The sequence below is a fragment of the Rhineura floridana genome, chromosome 1 (genome assembly GCF_030035675.1).
Source record: "Rhineura floridana isolate rRhiFlo1 chromosome 1, rRhiFlo1.hap2, whole genome shotgun sequence".
NCBI lineage: Eukaryota > Metazoa > Chordata > Lepidosauria > Squamata > Rhineuridae > Rhineura > Rhineura floridana.
The window spans coordinates 209,076,662-209,092,954 of record NC_084480.1 but is presented as its reverse complement, the minus strand read 5'-3'; the positions used below and the strand labels follow the sequence as shown (position 1 = coordinate 209,092,954).

General features: G+C 43.9%; 1 protein-coding gene across 1 annotated transcript in view; it reads left to right on the top strand.

Annotated features, from left to right (window-relative positions):
• The first annotated feature begins 5,208 nt into the window (after window positions 1-5,208).
• The window catches only part of F13A1 (coagulation factor XIII A chain), a 123,891-nt gene continuing 112,806 nt past the window's right edge, over window positions 5,209-16,293 (top strand). Inside the window, exons 1-2 of the mRNA XM_061591308.1 lie at window positions 5,209-5,289; window positions 5,888-6,069. Coding sequence (XP_061447292.1) covers window positions 5,910-6,069 — 160 coding nt within the window. The 5' untranslated portion in view covers window positions 5,209-5,289; window positions 5,888-5,909. The remainder of the gene's footprint in view (window positions 5,290-5,887; window positions 6,070-16,293) is intronic.

Sequence of the window (16,293 nt, the reverse complement as noted above, 5' to 3'; positions counted from 1 at the left end):
TGACATCTAGACTAACTCTCCACCCCCAGACTTACAATACAAACAACAAAAAATCATTTAAAACCATCATAGACATGTTTGTTTATTATTTCCTTACATTTAAGTTCCATGGTTCTTCCATCATGGAACCCAAGGTGGCATACATGTAGTTCCCTGAAGGTCTCCCAGACCCAGAGCTCCTAAGCTTCAGAGAGGTGGTGGCCTCATGTCCCTTCAGAATATTTCTTGGTATTTTAGGTATAACAGCAACAAATTAAAAGCAGTATAAATCCAGCAAGAGGATAATGTGGTGCAAGAATCTAAGAGGACTATATATACTGTAATAATTTATTTATTTATTATTATTTATTTATTTTATTCAGCTTATATCCCGCCCGACTAGCAAACAGCTCTCTGGGCGGTGAACATAGAAACATGTACAATAATAAAATTACAGGATCAATATAACAAATATAAAAAAGTACACCATCTAAAATAAAATTACAACATTTACTTAAATAACTTAGATTAAAATGCCTCAGAGAAGAGAAAGGTTTTAACCTGGCGCCGAAAAGATAATAGTGTCGGTGCCAGGCGTACCTCCTCGGGGAGACTATTCCACAATTCAGGGGCCGCCACTGAGAAGGCCTTAGATCTTGTTACTACCCTCCGGGCCTCCCTATGGGTCGGGACCCGTAGGAGGGCCTTCGTAGTAGACCGTAGTGTACGAGCCGGTTCGTATCGGAAGAGGCATTCCTGCAGGTATCGTGGTCCCGCGCCGTATAAGGCTTTATAGGTTAGTACCAACACTTTGAATCTGGCCCGGTAGCATATTGGAAGCCAGTGCAGGCGAGCCAGAACAGGTGTTATATGCTCAGACCGCTTAGTTCTTGTTAGCAGTCTGGCCGCCGTATTTTGCACTAGCTGTAGCTTCCGAACCGTCTTCAGAGGTAGCCCTACGTAGAGCGCGTTGCAGTAGTCCAAATGTGAGGTTACCAGAGCATGAACCACTGATGTAAGGTCCTCCTTACTCAGATAGGGACATAGCTGGGGTACCAACCGAAGCTGGTAGAACGCATTCCGTGCCACCGAGGCTACATGGGCCTCGAGTGATAGGGAAGAGTCTAAAACGACTCCCAGACTACGAACCTGCTCCTTTAGGGGGAGTGTAACCCCGTCCAGTACAGGGTATGTATCCACCGTCTGACCAGAGAAACCATCCACCAGCAGCATCTCAGTCTTATCACGATTGAGTCTCAGTTTGTTAGTTCTTATCCAGTCCATTGTCGCGTCCAGACAACGGTTCAGCACATTGACCGACTCACCTGAAGAAGATGAGAAGGAGAAGTAGAGCTGCGTGTCATCAGCGTACTGATGACAACGCACTCCAAAACTCCGGATGACCGCACCCAACGGCTTCATATAGATGTTAAATCACACTCACTATGTTTTCTCCTGGTTGTATGTACCGGAGGAAGATAAGTAATGAAGAGCAAGCTGTCCTTTTTTTGGGGGGGGGTATCTTTTGGGGGATAAAATTTATTCCCAACAACTATTTTTGGAGACAAAAAAAAGACATCTCTCACACAACCAAATGATAGAAAAGAAGATGTTCCCTGCCAGATGCGATACTTGTTTGAGTGCTTCATAAAAGCATAGCAGAATTGACTCATAATCTTTGGGGAATGTTTCGCTGCCATTGCTGATTTTCTCATTCAGGAATCCCTGATAATATTCCAAAGAATCCATAGTTCCCCAGGAGACACTTTGGAAACTACTGTTATATTTGACAATGTTGGACAGTTGTCTTGCAATAACATTTACTGACTGACATAATATTTGATAACTGACATAACATACAATTTAAAAAAAACAACTGGCTGCATTTGGTAGATAACATGCAATACTAATTTGTATTTGACAACTGATGGTTTATGAGATGAACATATGCAGATGCCTTAAACTGAAACATCCTGACTTGTAGTTAATATCTTGCCTGGTAGCCAGAGGTGATCAGAAATTACATACAGGCGAGTGGAAGGGGGGAATCATCTCTTCTGCTAGCCTGCTTGACTTCTAGAGAATCCTAGAGATTAATCCTAGAGAAAGGAAAGTCTCTTCCTCCACAACCAGTGTGGAAATGCAAGGACAGAGTGATGTGACCTTCCTCCACCGTCTGCTTGATAGAAGGCAACACACATTTAAAGCATGTGACTTTCCCCACAGAATCATGGGAAGTGTTAAGCATGCTGGGAATTTGTAGCTCTGTGAGGAGAAAACCACAGTTCCCAGGATTCTTTGGTAGAAGTCATGTGTTGGATGTGTGTTAAATACTATATATGGCATGGATCTACCCTGTATTTCCATGCTGACTGCAGAGGAGGGGGCTTCCCCTCCTCCATAGCCTGCATAGAATTTCAGGCTGGTAGCCTCTTAGGCTAGTAAAATCTTTTGCAGAGCTTTTTGTGAGCCTTCTTTTTTAAAAAAAACAAGACTGTGTTATTCCATCTTGCTCACTGTTACCTACTCTGGCTGGCAGGGGCTATGAAGAGGCTCAACTCAGGCAAGGGATTCTCCCAGCCTTGTTATCCGAGATCCTTTAAAACTGGACAAGCTGGGACTTGAACTTGGGACATTCAGTCAAATTATAGGGTGGCTTATAATAAAATATTACCAAACACAATAGGTGACACCCAATGTTTCTGTCCACTGATGGAAGGAATCTGTTTTTCATGACTTCCCTCTCCCCCCTGCAGGTCCCTAAATCTACTTTGGAGGGGGACCTTCTGCAGCAGATTTGGGGAGGGGGCACAGAGAACTGCATAGAGGGGAGGAGGAATAACTCAAAATGGCCTCCTGCCTCAGTTCTGCCAATGGATTCTTTCTTTCAGCAAATGGGAAGCAATAGTTAAAATGGGCATTAATAGCCAGTAACTTCAAACTGCTTTAAAATCATATACAAGGCAGAACAAAAAGGAGCATCAAACGATGAAATGCCTAGGAATATAGAAAGGAAAGAGATCAAAGTAGGCACCACCAGCTGAGGCTCCACTCCTGAGCAATGACCTCTTCCCATATTTGTAGCCTGCTGAAATCAGAGCCATTGAGAGATGCCAGCAAGCCTAAAGCAGGTGAATTTCAAATTCTGAGGCAAAATCTCACATTCAAAAACCAAATTTGAATTTCTGGATCCAAATGGTGAATATTAATCGGCTTTCAAAAATTTTGTGTGCCTATTAATTTTCACTGTAGCTTCCATTTTCTGTTCTGTTATTAAAATACTAACAACTATAAGTGGTTCCCAACCTGGGGGGCATGACCCCCAGGGGCCCCTAGAAGTAATCTGGAGGGGCCACAAACAGTAACAAAATGAATTATTTATTTATCTATTTATTAAAAGTCTTCCCTTCCTGGATCCTGTCTGCTCCCCACTGCCGCTGCAGATGACACCTCCCCCTTGCTCCAAACAAGAGGAGAGGACTTTTGCTGAAGTGGCACAGCATCTTTCAGGCACATCGAGGGCAGGTATCTGCCTATAAAACACGTGGCAGATGCCAAAGGAGGCTGAGGGTGGAGCTACCAGGAAGAAGAGGGATTACTATCACCAACTCCTATCTCCTCGCACTGCCACTGCGGATGACACCCTTACTCAGAATGAGAAGAGAGGGCTTTTCGTGAAGCAAAAAGAAGCAAGGCTGAAAGGAAAGGCTGATTCCCCCTTTCTTCCTGGCAGCTGGCCTGCCTGCCTGCCTTTCTTGGCTCCTGCTTTGCTGCCACCTCCTTTTAAAAATTAATCATATTTGCGAGGCTGCCCCAATCTTGCCTTCAACCCAGACAGAGTCAAGAAGCAGCGAGGAAGCTCAGGACTTGCTCACCCTCCATTTCTGAAGCTAAGTGTGTGTGTCCCAGTGCCCCCCGTTTCTTCCACCTACATTCTGCCCCACCAACCTCTCTCTCCAAGATGCTGCAGCAGTTGTAGGTTTCCCCCCTCCCACGTGCCCAAATGCATGCACGCCAGCAGATGCGTGCAGGAGGGACAGGTGTGTTTGTGTGTGGGTGTGCGCTGATTTGTCTTCTGCTTCACTTTCATTCTCCAAGTGCACGCTAACCAAGTCATCAGGTCTGATGATCAACCCAAGGCCTAAAAGCACTAACCCCCCTCCTCAATCTGTGCTCCTTGTTGTCTGCAGCACACAATCTAGCATCCCCATCACTTACACATTGCTGCTTCTTGATTATTATTTAAAAAAAGAAAAGGACAAAAGCTCAGCAGGTTGGCTGAGGCTGGGATCCTGGCATTGCAGCAGAAATGTATTTATTTATTATTGCATTTATAGCCCACCTTTCCTCCAAGTAGCTCAAGGTTCTCCCCCTTTCCATTTTATCCTTACACCAACCCTGTGAGATAGGTCAGCTCAGGATGATGTCTGGCCCAAGGTCACCCAGTGGGCTTCATGGCTGGGTGGGGATTTGAACCTGGATCTTAGTCCAACACTGTAACCTACTGGTGTTGGGAGACAGGACTGTACATCTTCACACTGTTGGGCAGGAGGGGGATCACAATTTGATTGGATCTTTACGTTAAGAAAAGAAAGCACCACCTCCCTGTCTGTAGGGAGCTTTTTATGGAAAGGGATATTTGGAGATATGATTTTGCCATGCACCATTTTTTCAATTAACAGATTCTAAAATTACAATTAGCATGGGGGGGCACAAAAAGTGTTGAGCTTACAAAGGGGGTCCTGTACTTATAAAGGTTGGGAACTACTGAACTATAGCATACTACCTTCTTGGGTCCAGGACATTCATGCCAGATTCATTAGCAGATACTTCTAGCTCTGACTTAACTTGAAAACATTTTGGTTCTTGCACCTCCAAGTTTTGGGACTGTCCCATTACATATATGATGCATCATCCAACAGGGGCAGGCAGACCATTTTGTAATGGTTCAGAAAGCCTATTACTCCCATTGTTCTTTGTACTTTCGCATGGCCACACTATTTCCCAAGCACACCTCTAAGATTTGGGACTAACTTTTCCACTTGGGAGAAGAACCAAGGGATTTCCCACCAATTACTCTGCATATTCCCCCTCTGTGAGGATCAGGACGTACTAGAGAGGAACAGCAAAATAAGTCTCAGCTGCTGTTGCTGACAGAAACTGTCCTGTTGCAGGCGTGGAGGGGAGGGAATGCAGGAAGGGGGTGGGGGACGGTTGGGACCATATATAGCAATTGCTCAAGCATATCTTTTGCCAGAGTTTGCTGCACTTGTGAAACAGAGGAGAAACTGCATATCTGAACACAATAAGGTATCTCTCTCTTCTAGCTGACTGAATGCCTCATGTTATTAAGTAATTTGCCATACTTTGTAAAATTGCTTGACTTGGTGATTGAAAGTAGTTGAGCTGTTTTAACCCAAAGCATTTTGTGAGGAGGCTATAACAGATTTCAGAGGAATTTCCAGAAAGCCCCCTCCCCACACACATGCCCCTTCTGATCCAGTACGAGGGTGATCCTTAATGAGATGTAGTTTTTCTAGTAGTTTGTCCACTGTTGGGAGAATCATATGCCTAGCATTGCGATAGACAAATTTCTCATTTTGCTTTCCTGGTATTCTTTTTTGAAATAATTTTTTAAAATCTATTGCATGGGATTTTCTAAAATTTGGAATTTTGGTCTCTCTCCTTGATATTTCTTGGATTTTAAAAATGTTGATCTTCTTTCCAGCTTTGTTTTATCATGCATCAATCATCAGAGAAACCTAGGGGAGTAATATTCTGCCTCTGTTTTTTTGTATCTTTTTGACATCTACGAAAACCCTCCTAGCTTGGTGGCATCACATGCTTAGTAGATTGCTGACTCACACACACATTTCCCTTTTTATCTCCCCGCTTTGTTCCTTTAAAGTGGAATCAGGGAGAGTGTTGCAATGACGGAGCCAACAGCCACTGAGAGGCAAAAGAAAAAAGTGACTTCTGCTGGTCCAAGTGGGCGAAGAGCTCTCCCACCCAATGTCTCCAATGCAGAAGAAGATGAAGTTCCTACCATGGAGACAACTGGTTTGGTGCCAAGGGGATTTAAGTTGCAAGGTATGGCAATGAATCACACAGTTTAGAAATAGCAAAACACGTTTCAGAGTTCCCCTGTACCTGCATCCAGCTCAGGGATGATGCAAAATGTTGAGGTTCAAAGGTAATCCAGCAGTCTACCAGAACGTTCCTTATAAATCTGAAATTGGGTTCCCTCCCTTTTTTTTTTTTGAATGAGTCCTAGCTTAAGGGTATTCATTGCAGAAGGGAAAATAAAAGATCTTACAACCTCAAGGCTTATTCTTTGATCCTAAACCCTGTGATCGGAGACTTGCCCATTGGAAGAGCAGTATGAATGGGGAGGGGGATTTTTCTTTTTTAATTATAAGATTTCTTGCACACAAATTACTACCAGGATGCTAGATTGGGCTCTGAGGCTTGGCACATTGCACTGAGACTATAGGCAAGTGCCAAAATGAATGTTGCTTCCACTTATGTGGAGTGGAGGATACAAGTTGCCCCTGTAATTTCTATGAGGAATCAAACTGTGGGTGGCTATACATGATCATTTGCCATTTGGCTGCCTCTTGTTATCAGCAATGGCTGAACTGAAGGATAACTGTGCTCTGCCTTCATTGTTGGTGGCACTATGCCAAGAATACCAGTTGCTGAGAACTGCCAGTGGAGAGCACTGTCACACTCAGGTCCTGCCAGCCCTGTACCCAGCCTTTCTTGTTAGGTGGGGCAGCCACATTTCTTGGTGGGGTATTTGGGGGTGAGAGGTGCATAGCACCAGCGAAGCCCCCCCCCCACTGGTAGAGAGGATGTGAGGGCCAGGCTAGGGGAAGGGAAAGGCAATGACTTTCTTCCTCACTCCTTCTCCATCCAGAGAGTGTGTTAACTTACATGAATGAAGTTGAATCTGTTGAATTGTCTTACCTTTTTTGAGACATCTCCAGGAATACCAGACTCAAACACCTGACTTTGTCTATAACTACAGTCCCATTTCACCTGTGGTCTGTCCCTGTGTTCTGATTCTTCATAAACTCAACTAGTTTGGTAAAGACAGCGAGCTCGTGAGCTTGGCTTTGATGCTGCATTAAATATCTCAGTTTTAGATTCCACCTGAAAAACAAACTTGCCCATACTACAAGTTGAGAGAAGGGCACAGAGAAAACAAATACTATAGGGTGTGTTTGTTAATTCCTCCTTTAGAGTCCCTTCATGTAGTCTTGTCCCTGGCCTTTAGATTTTCTTTTGTGTTGGACAATCAAGGGAAAGCTTTTTAACTGGCTGCTACATAAAGGATGGACCAAGCAATTAGAAACTAATTCTGGAAAGCAATTGGATTTTTTTTACTGTTTGCTGGGTTGATTTTTCTGCCCAGAAATGCTGAAAAGGTCTCATGCTGAGCTGCACATATTGGAAAATATCAGAAATTAGGCCTGAATTACAGCTTAGATGTCCAGCCAGCCAGCTAGCTAACTGTAGTGTACATTGCAGTATTTATATATTCCTCTAGGGCTGTTTTCATCTTTTGCCATCAATTAATCAAGAAAAAGAAGGGAAAATAGCCATTATTATTGTGAGCATAGTGAATACTTTAAAAGAGTAAAGGGTAGCCATTTTTTCAGGTAACTTTTAAGTATTCTCTTTATTTCATCCTTTAGCAATAAGCACTCAATCCCTCTCTACTCATTATAATTGCAGAATAAAGAAACTCTTACTTCTTACTGCAGGCAAGCAAACATGTTTCTTTATTGCTGGCTTGGTAGACAGCACAACTGAAAATGAAAAGCAGAGCAAAGGAAAGTCCAAAGATAGCTCATAATACCAAGTTCTAATATTTAATTCTTTGGGTTATGTTAGTGTACAGGCTGGTTCTTTCAAGATCGCTTATGTAATTATAGGGTGATTGTAATCAGGAAAAATCCATCCTCAGTCAGGGATAGTCTAGAGTAAGCAGACTTTGGGGGGCTCTTCCAGATGAGGTTTTTGTTGTGTACTCATCCTGCCTTATCCACTGAATTTTTCAGAAGGTCTAATTCTTAAATTGCTCCTGTTCTTAAAACAAGTTATCATTCTTTAAATGGAGGTCGTCATTGTCTGTCATGTCACAGATTAAAAAGAAGACAGTTCCCCCCCACAAAAAAATCCTATGGGGACCAAAGCACAGCATTGGGGGGGGAGTTCCCTTATTCCCCGGGCTACAGGCCTGGGTCCTGCGTGCAAGCTTCCCCAGGCATCTGGCTGGCCTCTGTGAGAACAAAATGCTGGACTAGATTGGCCTTTGACCTGATCCAGCAGGACTTTTATTTTCTTATCTTGCAATGCAGAGGATAGAAACATGTCAGTGGTTCACCATAAACGCAATGTTTTGCTTTTTCCTATCTTCACACATGGAAGTCCCAGGGGATCGGCTTCACCAAGGTGGTACCAAGCTTTTACATTCTACAGCAGCGTTTAGGGATGAAACCATACCGAAACTGGATTGCTGGTTTACACCAATAGCTGGGGAGCACAAGTGGGGAGAGTGCAGTTGCATTCAAGTCCTGCTTGTAGGCTTCTCATAGGGATCTGGCTGGCAGCTGTGAGAAGAGGATGCTGGACTACTTGGGCTTTTGACTGATCCAGCAGGGCTCTTCATATGTTCTTCTGATGTGTAGACAAATTGGAATGAGTTTAGAGGATGGCCACAAAGATAGTCAGAGTTATGGAAAACAAGTCCTATGAGGAATGATGGAAGGAACTGGGTATGTTTAGCCTGGAGGACTGAGGGGACATGATGGCGCCCTTCAATTCCCTGTCATTGCACGGCATTTTGAGTTTCATTTCATTTTTTAATTTCATTTTTCATTTGTATATTGCCTACTATAGATGCGTTTGTAACCTGAAAAATGACAAAATATGCACATTGTCATCCTATAACTATTTAAAATATTACTAAAGATAAACAATTAATGATAATGAATCCATTTCACATATAATTTTATGAGATAATAACAAAATGTCAGCAAGTGGCTATAAAACAAAATCAGTTGCAACAAGTGCAATAAGTCATTAAATTATAAACAACCAAGGCAATATCAGCAAAGAATGCAATACATAAAATGCCACAGACTATCCGAAAAGATCAGGTGAACAGCTAAATTACTTTTCCCCAACCTTTGGAACCTGTTTAGTCAGAGTAGCTATGTTACTCAAACCATTCTCTTCTTAAAGACACAGTGGCCATATTTGCACATCGTGCTGTGCCAAACCTTGGTTTAGCGTGAATGTGCTGGCTTCTGAGGAGGAGGTTGCAGCCACTTTGCCTCAGCTTTTTAGGTTAGCACTGTGCAACAGTTAAGCCAAAGTTTGACTTCGTATGTTATCTGAACCCATGATCATGGTTAAGGTCTCTTCACCTTAACCATGATCTGTTGCCAAGATTTGTGCTACAGGTGATGGTTAAGAAGAAAATACCTTATCCGTGATCCTGGGTTCAGACAACATGCTAGTCCAAACCTTGGCTCATCTGCCATCCCATGCTGCGCTAAAAAGCCTGGGAAAGAACAAAGTGGGTTTGAGCTCCTTGCCAGGAACCAGCAGGTTCATGGTAACCCATACTCTGGAATACTGTGACGTGCAAACCATGGCAGTGTTGCTTGTTCCATACTTGAAGAGCTATCACACTGAAGAGAGGAGACTTTTTGAATGCTGCCCCAGAGGGCAAAAGGACTGAACCTAAGTTGCAGGAGGGCAGATTCTGGGTGAACATTATGAGAAACTTGTTGATGGTAAAAATGGAACCAGTTACCTAGAGGGATAGTGGGCCCTCCCTTGTTGGAGGTCTTTGAGTGGCCATCTCGGGGGGAAGATCTAGCTCTGGATTTCCTGCATTGAGCGAGGGAGGTAGCCTACAAGACCTCCTCCGACTCTGTTATTCTATGTCATGCTAAAGGTCCTCAAGCAGAGGCAGGAGAGCCATCTGTTGGGGATCCTATAGCTCTGGATGCTAGAGGATTGAACTAAATGACCCACAGGACCCCTCCAATAATATGATTCTATGTACAACTACAACACTAGGGTTCTATGTACATATCTCTGTCTCTGTCTCTGTCTCTGTGTGTGCGTCTCTCTCTCTCTCTCTCTCTCTCTCTCTCTCTCACACACACACACACACACACACACACACACACACACACACACACACACACACACACACACACACACACACACTTCATTCCTACAGCTTATCAGAAATTTGGGAAAACAGAAGTATGGTAAAATTGCCTAATCTCATTGCCAGATGGTACATGTGACCCACTTCCCCTATGGCTACATGTGCTTCCTGCAGGTGTAAAGATTGCAAAGGGTGGCCATCTGGTAAATGATTGTAACCTCCCATCCACTGATTCACCGGTGCTAAGGAAAAACCACAAGGAGAAACGAAATACCTCTGAATGAAATAGGAAGGAACATAGGAAGCTGCCTTATGCAGTCAGACCATTGGTCCATCTAGCTCCGTGCTGTCAACAATGACTGGTAAAGCTCTCCAGGATTTCAGACAGGGGGCTTTCCCAGCTCTGCCTGAAGATGCCAGGATCGAACCTGGGACCACTGAACTAGGGCACCAATGGTGTCTTAGTGGACTGCAGTCCATGAAAACCTGTGCCACAGTAAATTTGCAAGACTTTACATTTGCAGAGTTAAGAAAATAAAACGGTGCTTATGAAGGGGGTTGGAAGTCCCGCAAGGCAAGACCTGAGATCTCACCTGATGCGAACTTTTTGCAGAAACCTAAAGTCCAGGAGCAGGTGCTAAAGGACCATGCACAGCCTTCTCTTCTTTTTCTTCTGGCAGGCCTTTGGAACTGTAGTGACTGAAGAGGATGCTGTATGTTATTGTTTTGCCTGTATGCTCCTAAACTGGGTTGCAGTATTTTAAGAGTAATTGGATTTAACATCTTAATAGTTTAATCCTGTTTTAATGCTGATTTTATATGTTTATATGTTTTATATTTTTATAGGTTCTTAATGATGTGTACTTGGTTTTATCTGGAAGCCGCCTTGAGTTCCAGTTTGGAAAAAGGGCGGGGTATAAATAAAGATAATAATAATAATAATAATAATAATAATAATAATAATAATAATAATAATTTTGTGCATTATGCCAAGGGGAAGGGAGGCTTTAGGGGTCCCCACTTTCATGTCCTTGAACATACATTCTTGAAGGTCAGGGGACTTTTCTAAGTGGCATCCAGTGTGCAGGAAGTTCTTTTCAAACAGGTGTGCTCATCCCTTTTTTAAAAAAGAAAAAGAGAAAGCAGCTGTGGGTCCCCGATCTGGCATGTGCTCCTGATCAGTATCAGGGCCTGTTGTTATTTTTCATCACAATAAAATTCTTTAATTAAAAAGTGCAAGTAGTATCTTGTGTCTTGGCCCCAAGAGGCTGCAGCAAGGCAAGTAGATGGGCACAGCCCCCAAGTGGGCAAAGAAACTCTGTAGGTGCCCCATAGGCTTTTGGGTTCCTGGCCCAAGTTTGCAACACCCTTTCATTGGTCAGTAGAACATTCTAGAGTGTTGTAATAGCCTAGGGAATAAGAGGCCTGTTCCTATGCTGTACTGTAAGTATGCCTAAGCATGTGCGACTGAAACAGATGCATATTGAGTCCTTGTTTTTCCATGCCTCCATTTCCTTTCTCTTCCTCTGTTCCACCTGTGTCAAATTTTTTATTGTCAGTTCCTCAGGGGCAGGGACCTGTCCTAGTGTACTCTGGATTGCATAATGCTCATGAATTATAAACAAGTTATAATGAACAAATAATAAACAACAATCAATAATAATTAATTTCATCATCTTTAAGTTAATAATTCCTACTTGAAAAGATCTGTCCCAATCATATGTTTAATTGCTTAAACTTTGTAACACTCGAGAGACATGTAGAGATATTTTCTACTCTTATTTTTCCGATGGGCCAATAAGACAATGTTTTGGGGTGACATCTAAGTTATGCAACATTAGTCATACTCAGAGTAGACCTGTTGAAATCAACAGACTTAAGGTCTTGTCCTTTGAGTTCAGTGGGTCTATTCCGAGTATGACTGAGTTGAATATTACCCTTTATAATTAGTTTTATAAGGACCAAACAATATTCATAATACATTATCCATTTGGTGTGTTTTTTAAACTCGGGTGATATTCAACTAACATAACATGTCCCATCAGTGCAAGGGTTTCTGCTTGCACAATGGTACTTTCCCCCTCCACCCCCTGGAGAGAACCCCTAGAACAGATTTAGGAGGTGTCCAGAGGGATGAAAGGGGGGAGGTCCCATTGCAGAAGCAGAAATCCTTGCGCTACGGGACCTTTATTTAACTCTACGTTAAGATACAACTCAGAGTTTTAACCATATTTTTTAAAGAAAGGGAAAAAACAGTGAAACACCTATGTTGTGTGAGCTTGTGTACCTAGAAGAACTCTTTGTGAAGATGGATTCTCCAGGAAAAGACATATATGTTTCCCAGTGAGGGCATAGCGGTAAGTATTTAGTCCTGGTTATGTGAAATATCTAAAGAAATGAATATGTGAACTGGGCAGAGCAGTTTTGTGAGGATGGCCCCACCCCTGTGACCTCAGTTGTGTGTAGGAGTGTACACACCTTCAACAGAGGGTACAATCCTGCTGGCTGTAGGCATCTGCTTCACTAGTGTGTTCCCTGCAGGGAAGGTGCTTGCAAAGCGGTACCCAGCAGGATTGAACCCTCCTATGTGCTCTCTGCAGTGCGATCGGGAGGGGAGGAGAGGAGACACAGCATCTTCTTCTCCCTCCTGATATATGCTTAATTAATTAAACATAGCCCCCCCCCCATTGATTTGGGACTCAATCCGCATCGGTTTGAGTGTTCCCCAGACTGGCCCAGGTAGGGGCAGTGGGGGGGGATGAGCTGTGCATAGCCCTACTGAATACTCCTCTTGTCTTCAGATAGTAGAGGAGCTTAGAAGTTTTGGCTGTAAGCACACTAGTGACCAGAGCAAAGTGTTTCCATTAGCCACACCTGGAGAGGGAACGGGTTGATCTGCTGATCAGTTGTGAAATCTCTTTGAAGTGGAATTTTTAAGAAAACAATGTGCTTCTATCAGGTTTTACAGTAAAAAGGGATTTGACTAGCGTTGTGTGCCCCTGTTTTCAGGAGAGGTGGAGATGCACTGGAAGCAGCAGAACAGTGAGTGTGTTTGTACCCTGAATTTTTTCTTAAAAAAAACACACATACTTGAGCTGATGCCATCAGGTATTACATTAAAAAGGGGCAGGGTTTGACTAGCACTGTGTGCCTCGCTTTTCAGAAAAGAAAGATGGAGATGCACTGGAACTGGCAGAACAGTAAGTGTATTTCTACCCTTAATTAGGTTAGGTCTGTGCCTTATGTGAAGGTCTCCGTTTACACAGTGGCATGCTGGGGGAAAAAGCCATGGAGAAAATTTGAAAATTTAAAAACCCAGCAGTTACTTACCAACAGGGCTGGTGCCAGAGGGCAGCCAGTTTGGGCCCTGGCCAAGGGGCCTCTGAAGGGCCCCTCCTTAGGGTGGGTGGGTAGCACTCCCTTCCACAATCCACGGTAATTGTTGGCTCCTGACCCTGCTGCAGATCTCAAGAGGGAGCTCCCAGGCACCCCCCTCCTGCCATGCAGGCCTGCCTGCATACAGTACCTACCTCTCCCTTGATGTAAATGTTGGTTGCTCTGCGGGCGCAAGCCTGCCATCAACAAAGATAGCGGCCGAGTTTTCCCTAAGGGGCTGATGCCCCTGCCACTATCTTGGTTGATGGTAGGGATGCGCGCACGTACCACGAATGCATGCCATCAACCAAGATGGCGGCGGAAGCATAAGCCCCTTAGGGAAGTCTCGGCTGTCATCTTGGTTGATGGCACGCATGTGTGCACAGCATGGGCAGCATTCACCAAGGGAAAGGTAGGTAAGTAGGGCATGCGTGTGTGCAGGTGCCGGGACCCCGGCATGCCTGGTGCTGGCCCTGCTTACCAAAGTGATCAGAACATATAAGTCCATTGTAAAGCAGAGAGGAGAAGTAAAGGGGAAAATGGAGGCTGTTTTAATGGACTAAGAAATCTATCAGACTTTAGATTATCGTGTCGGGCCAGGCCAGAAATTGGTTCCCCAATTCCCGTGGCAAGCAAAATTGGTGTATGTGCATATGAAGGTAAAGTATGGCAATGGTGGAAGGGCTGCAGATCAGTGGTATTTTACATGCAGAAGGCCCCCGGTTCAATCCCTGGTTTCTCCAGGTATGGTAAGTCTCCTCTCTGAAGCCCTAGAGAGCTGCTGCCAGTCAACAGTGTAGACAATACGGAGGTAGATGGACCAGTTGTCTTGACTTGGCCTCTGTTCTCGTTGCCTAATGGAACTTCGCAGCAAGTCATTTGGAGATGTACAGCATGGGGCATGAATGACCAGCAAGGATACAGCAGTGGTGAAGTCTCTCCCTTCCATGCCATTATAATCACCCGAGGGGAGAACTTCCCAAAATCTTTCTCCTTTCCCTGAAGTTTCAAGCCTCCCCCCCTCAAACCTCCCCCTCTTCTCAGTTTTGCTGATGAGGCTGAAGTATTGACCCTCACACCACACCCCAGTCGACATTTCCACATTTTCTCCAGTTTTGTGCAAGTGTAATTTGTTGCAGGGAGGTCTCCTACGCTGAGTTTTTGCATTTGTCCCTGGCATTTTGCCCAAACTGGCATCGAGGCTGCAGGAGGGAATTACTCCAAGCGTTGCCATCATCCTGATAGAAAACCCCGCGGGGGTTTCCTCACATAAATTATCTGCAGTCTTGTCAGGGTTTGTTGTAAACGGCTGCTGGCGTGTGTACAAGAGAGCGAGGTGAGCAGATGGTCCTGGCATGCAGAATCAGTGGGGGTGTGATTTCAAAGAGCATCTGCTGCCATGGAGATGGGGAATATTGCAGAGCGTTGGGTCACCTGGGATGCTGTGTAGAAAGCACTCCTGACTTGCTCAGTGACCTCCCGGTCCTTTTTTTTTTTCTTTTTCCAAGGAAGGAGTTAACACTTCAAGGTCAGGTGGTTCATGGACTCCCAGAGTCACATACTCAGAGCCGCTATGAATTTATTAGACAACAGTGGAAACTGATTCCACGCTTTGCAGGAACTTTTCCTGGTACTTCTCTTTAGGGCAGATCTAGATGTTAGGAAAGGCACAAGACTGCCTGCTGAAAGTGGCATTCCTATGTTGAGTCTTCTCCCCCCCCCCGCTCCTTTATACCTAGTTAGATCATTGGCCTATCTAGTTCAGTATTGTGTACACTGACTGGCAGCGGCTCTGCAGGGTTTCAGACAGGGAGCATTCCCAGCCCTATCTTGAGATTCTGAGGATTGAACCTGGGACCTCCTGCATGGAAAGCGGATGATCATCACTGAGCTGCTGTCGCTCCTCGAATTCAGGGCTGTAACCCACAGGTTTCTCTCTCTCTCTGGGTTGGATCACATAGGTGTGTTCCTTTGCCCCTCCCAGCCAAAACAAACAAAGCATGGGCATAACGTTTACTTCACAATATTACTATTTATGTTAAGCATTTTAAACCCACATTTATAGTTTTCATGGTGACTTACAAAAACCAAATATCAAAAAAATGTTTAAAAAGGTAACGTAAGATTTTTTTTTATGGACCTTCCTTTCAGGGCACATTGCCTGAACAAAGCAGATTATAATGTTTACATAAATAACAACTGTAAATACCCCACCCACTCCACTAATTTACAATCAGCAGCAATAAAATATTTTGAAAGGTCTTGTTTTAACTTCAATATTTTCAGACTGGGCTTTTTGTAGGCTACAATTGGAGGTGCAATTGAGAAGAAAACATGCACAAGATCAAACCATAAAACATTTCAGATCAGACTGTTGGGTATTGCTTGTCATGTGCATTCTGCCCATTCTCCATTTTATATGGAGGAACTGTTCTCTCACACATGGGATAAAATGTTTATCCTGTTCTGCTGGGGTTGGGGCCTACAGGCTGGGTTCGTTGTTGTTATGTGCTTCAAGTCGATTACGACTTATGGCAACCCTATGAATCAGCGACCTCCAATAGCATCTGCCATGAACCACCCTGTTCAGATCTTGTAAGTTCAGGTCTGTGGCTTCCTTTATGGAATCAATCTATCTCTTGTTTGGTCTTCCTCTTTTTTTACTCCCTGCTGTTTTCCCAACATTATTGTCTTTTCTAGTGAATCAGGTCTTCTTATGATGTGTCCAAAGTATGATAACCTCA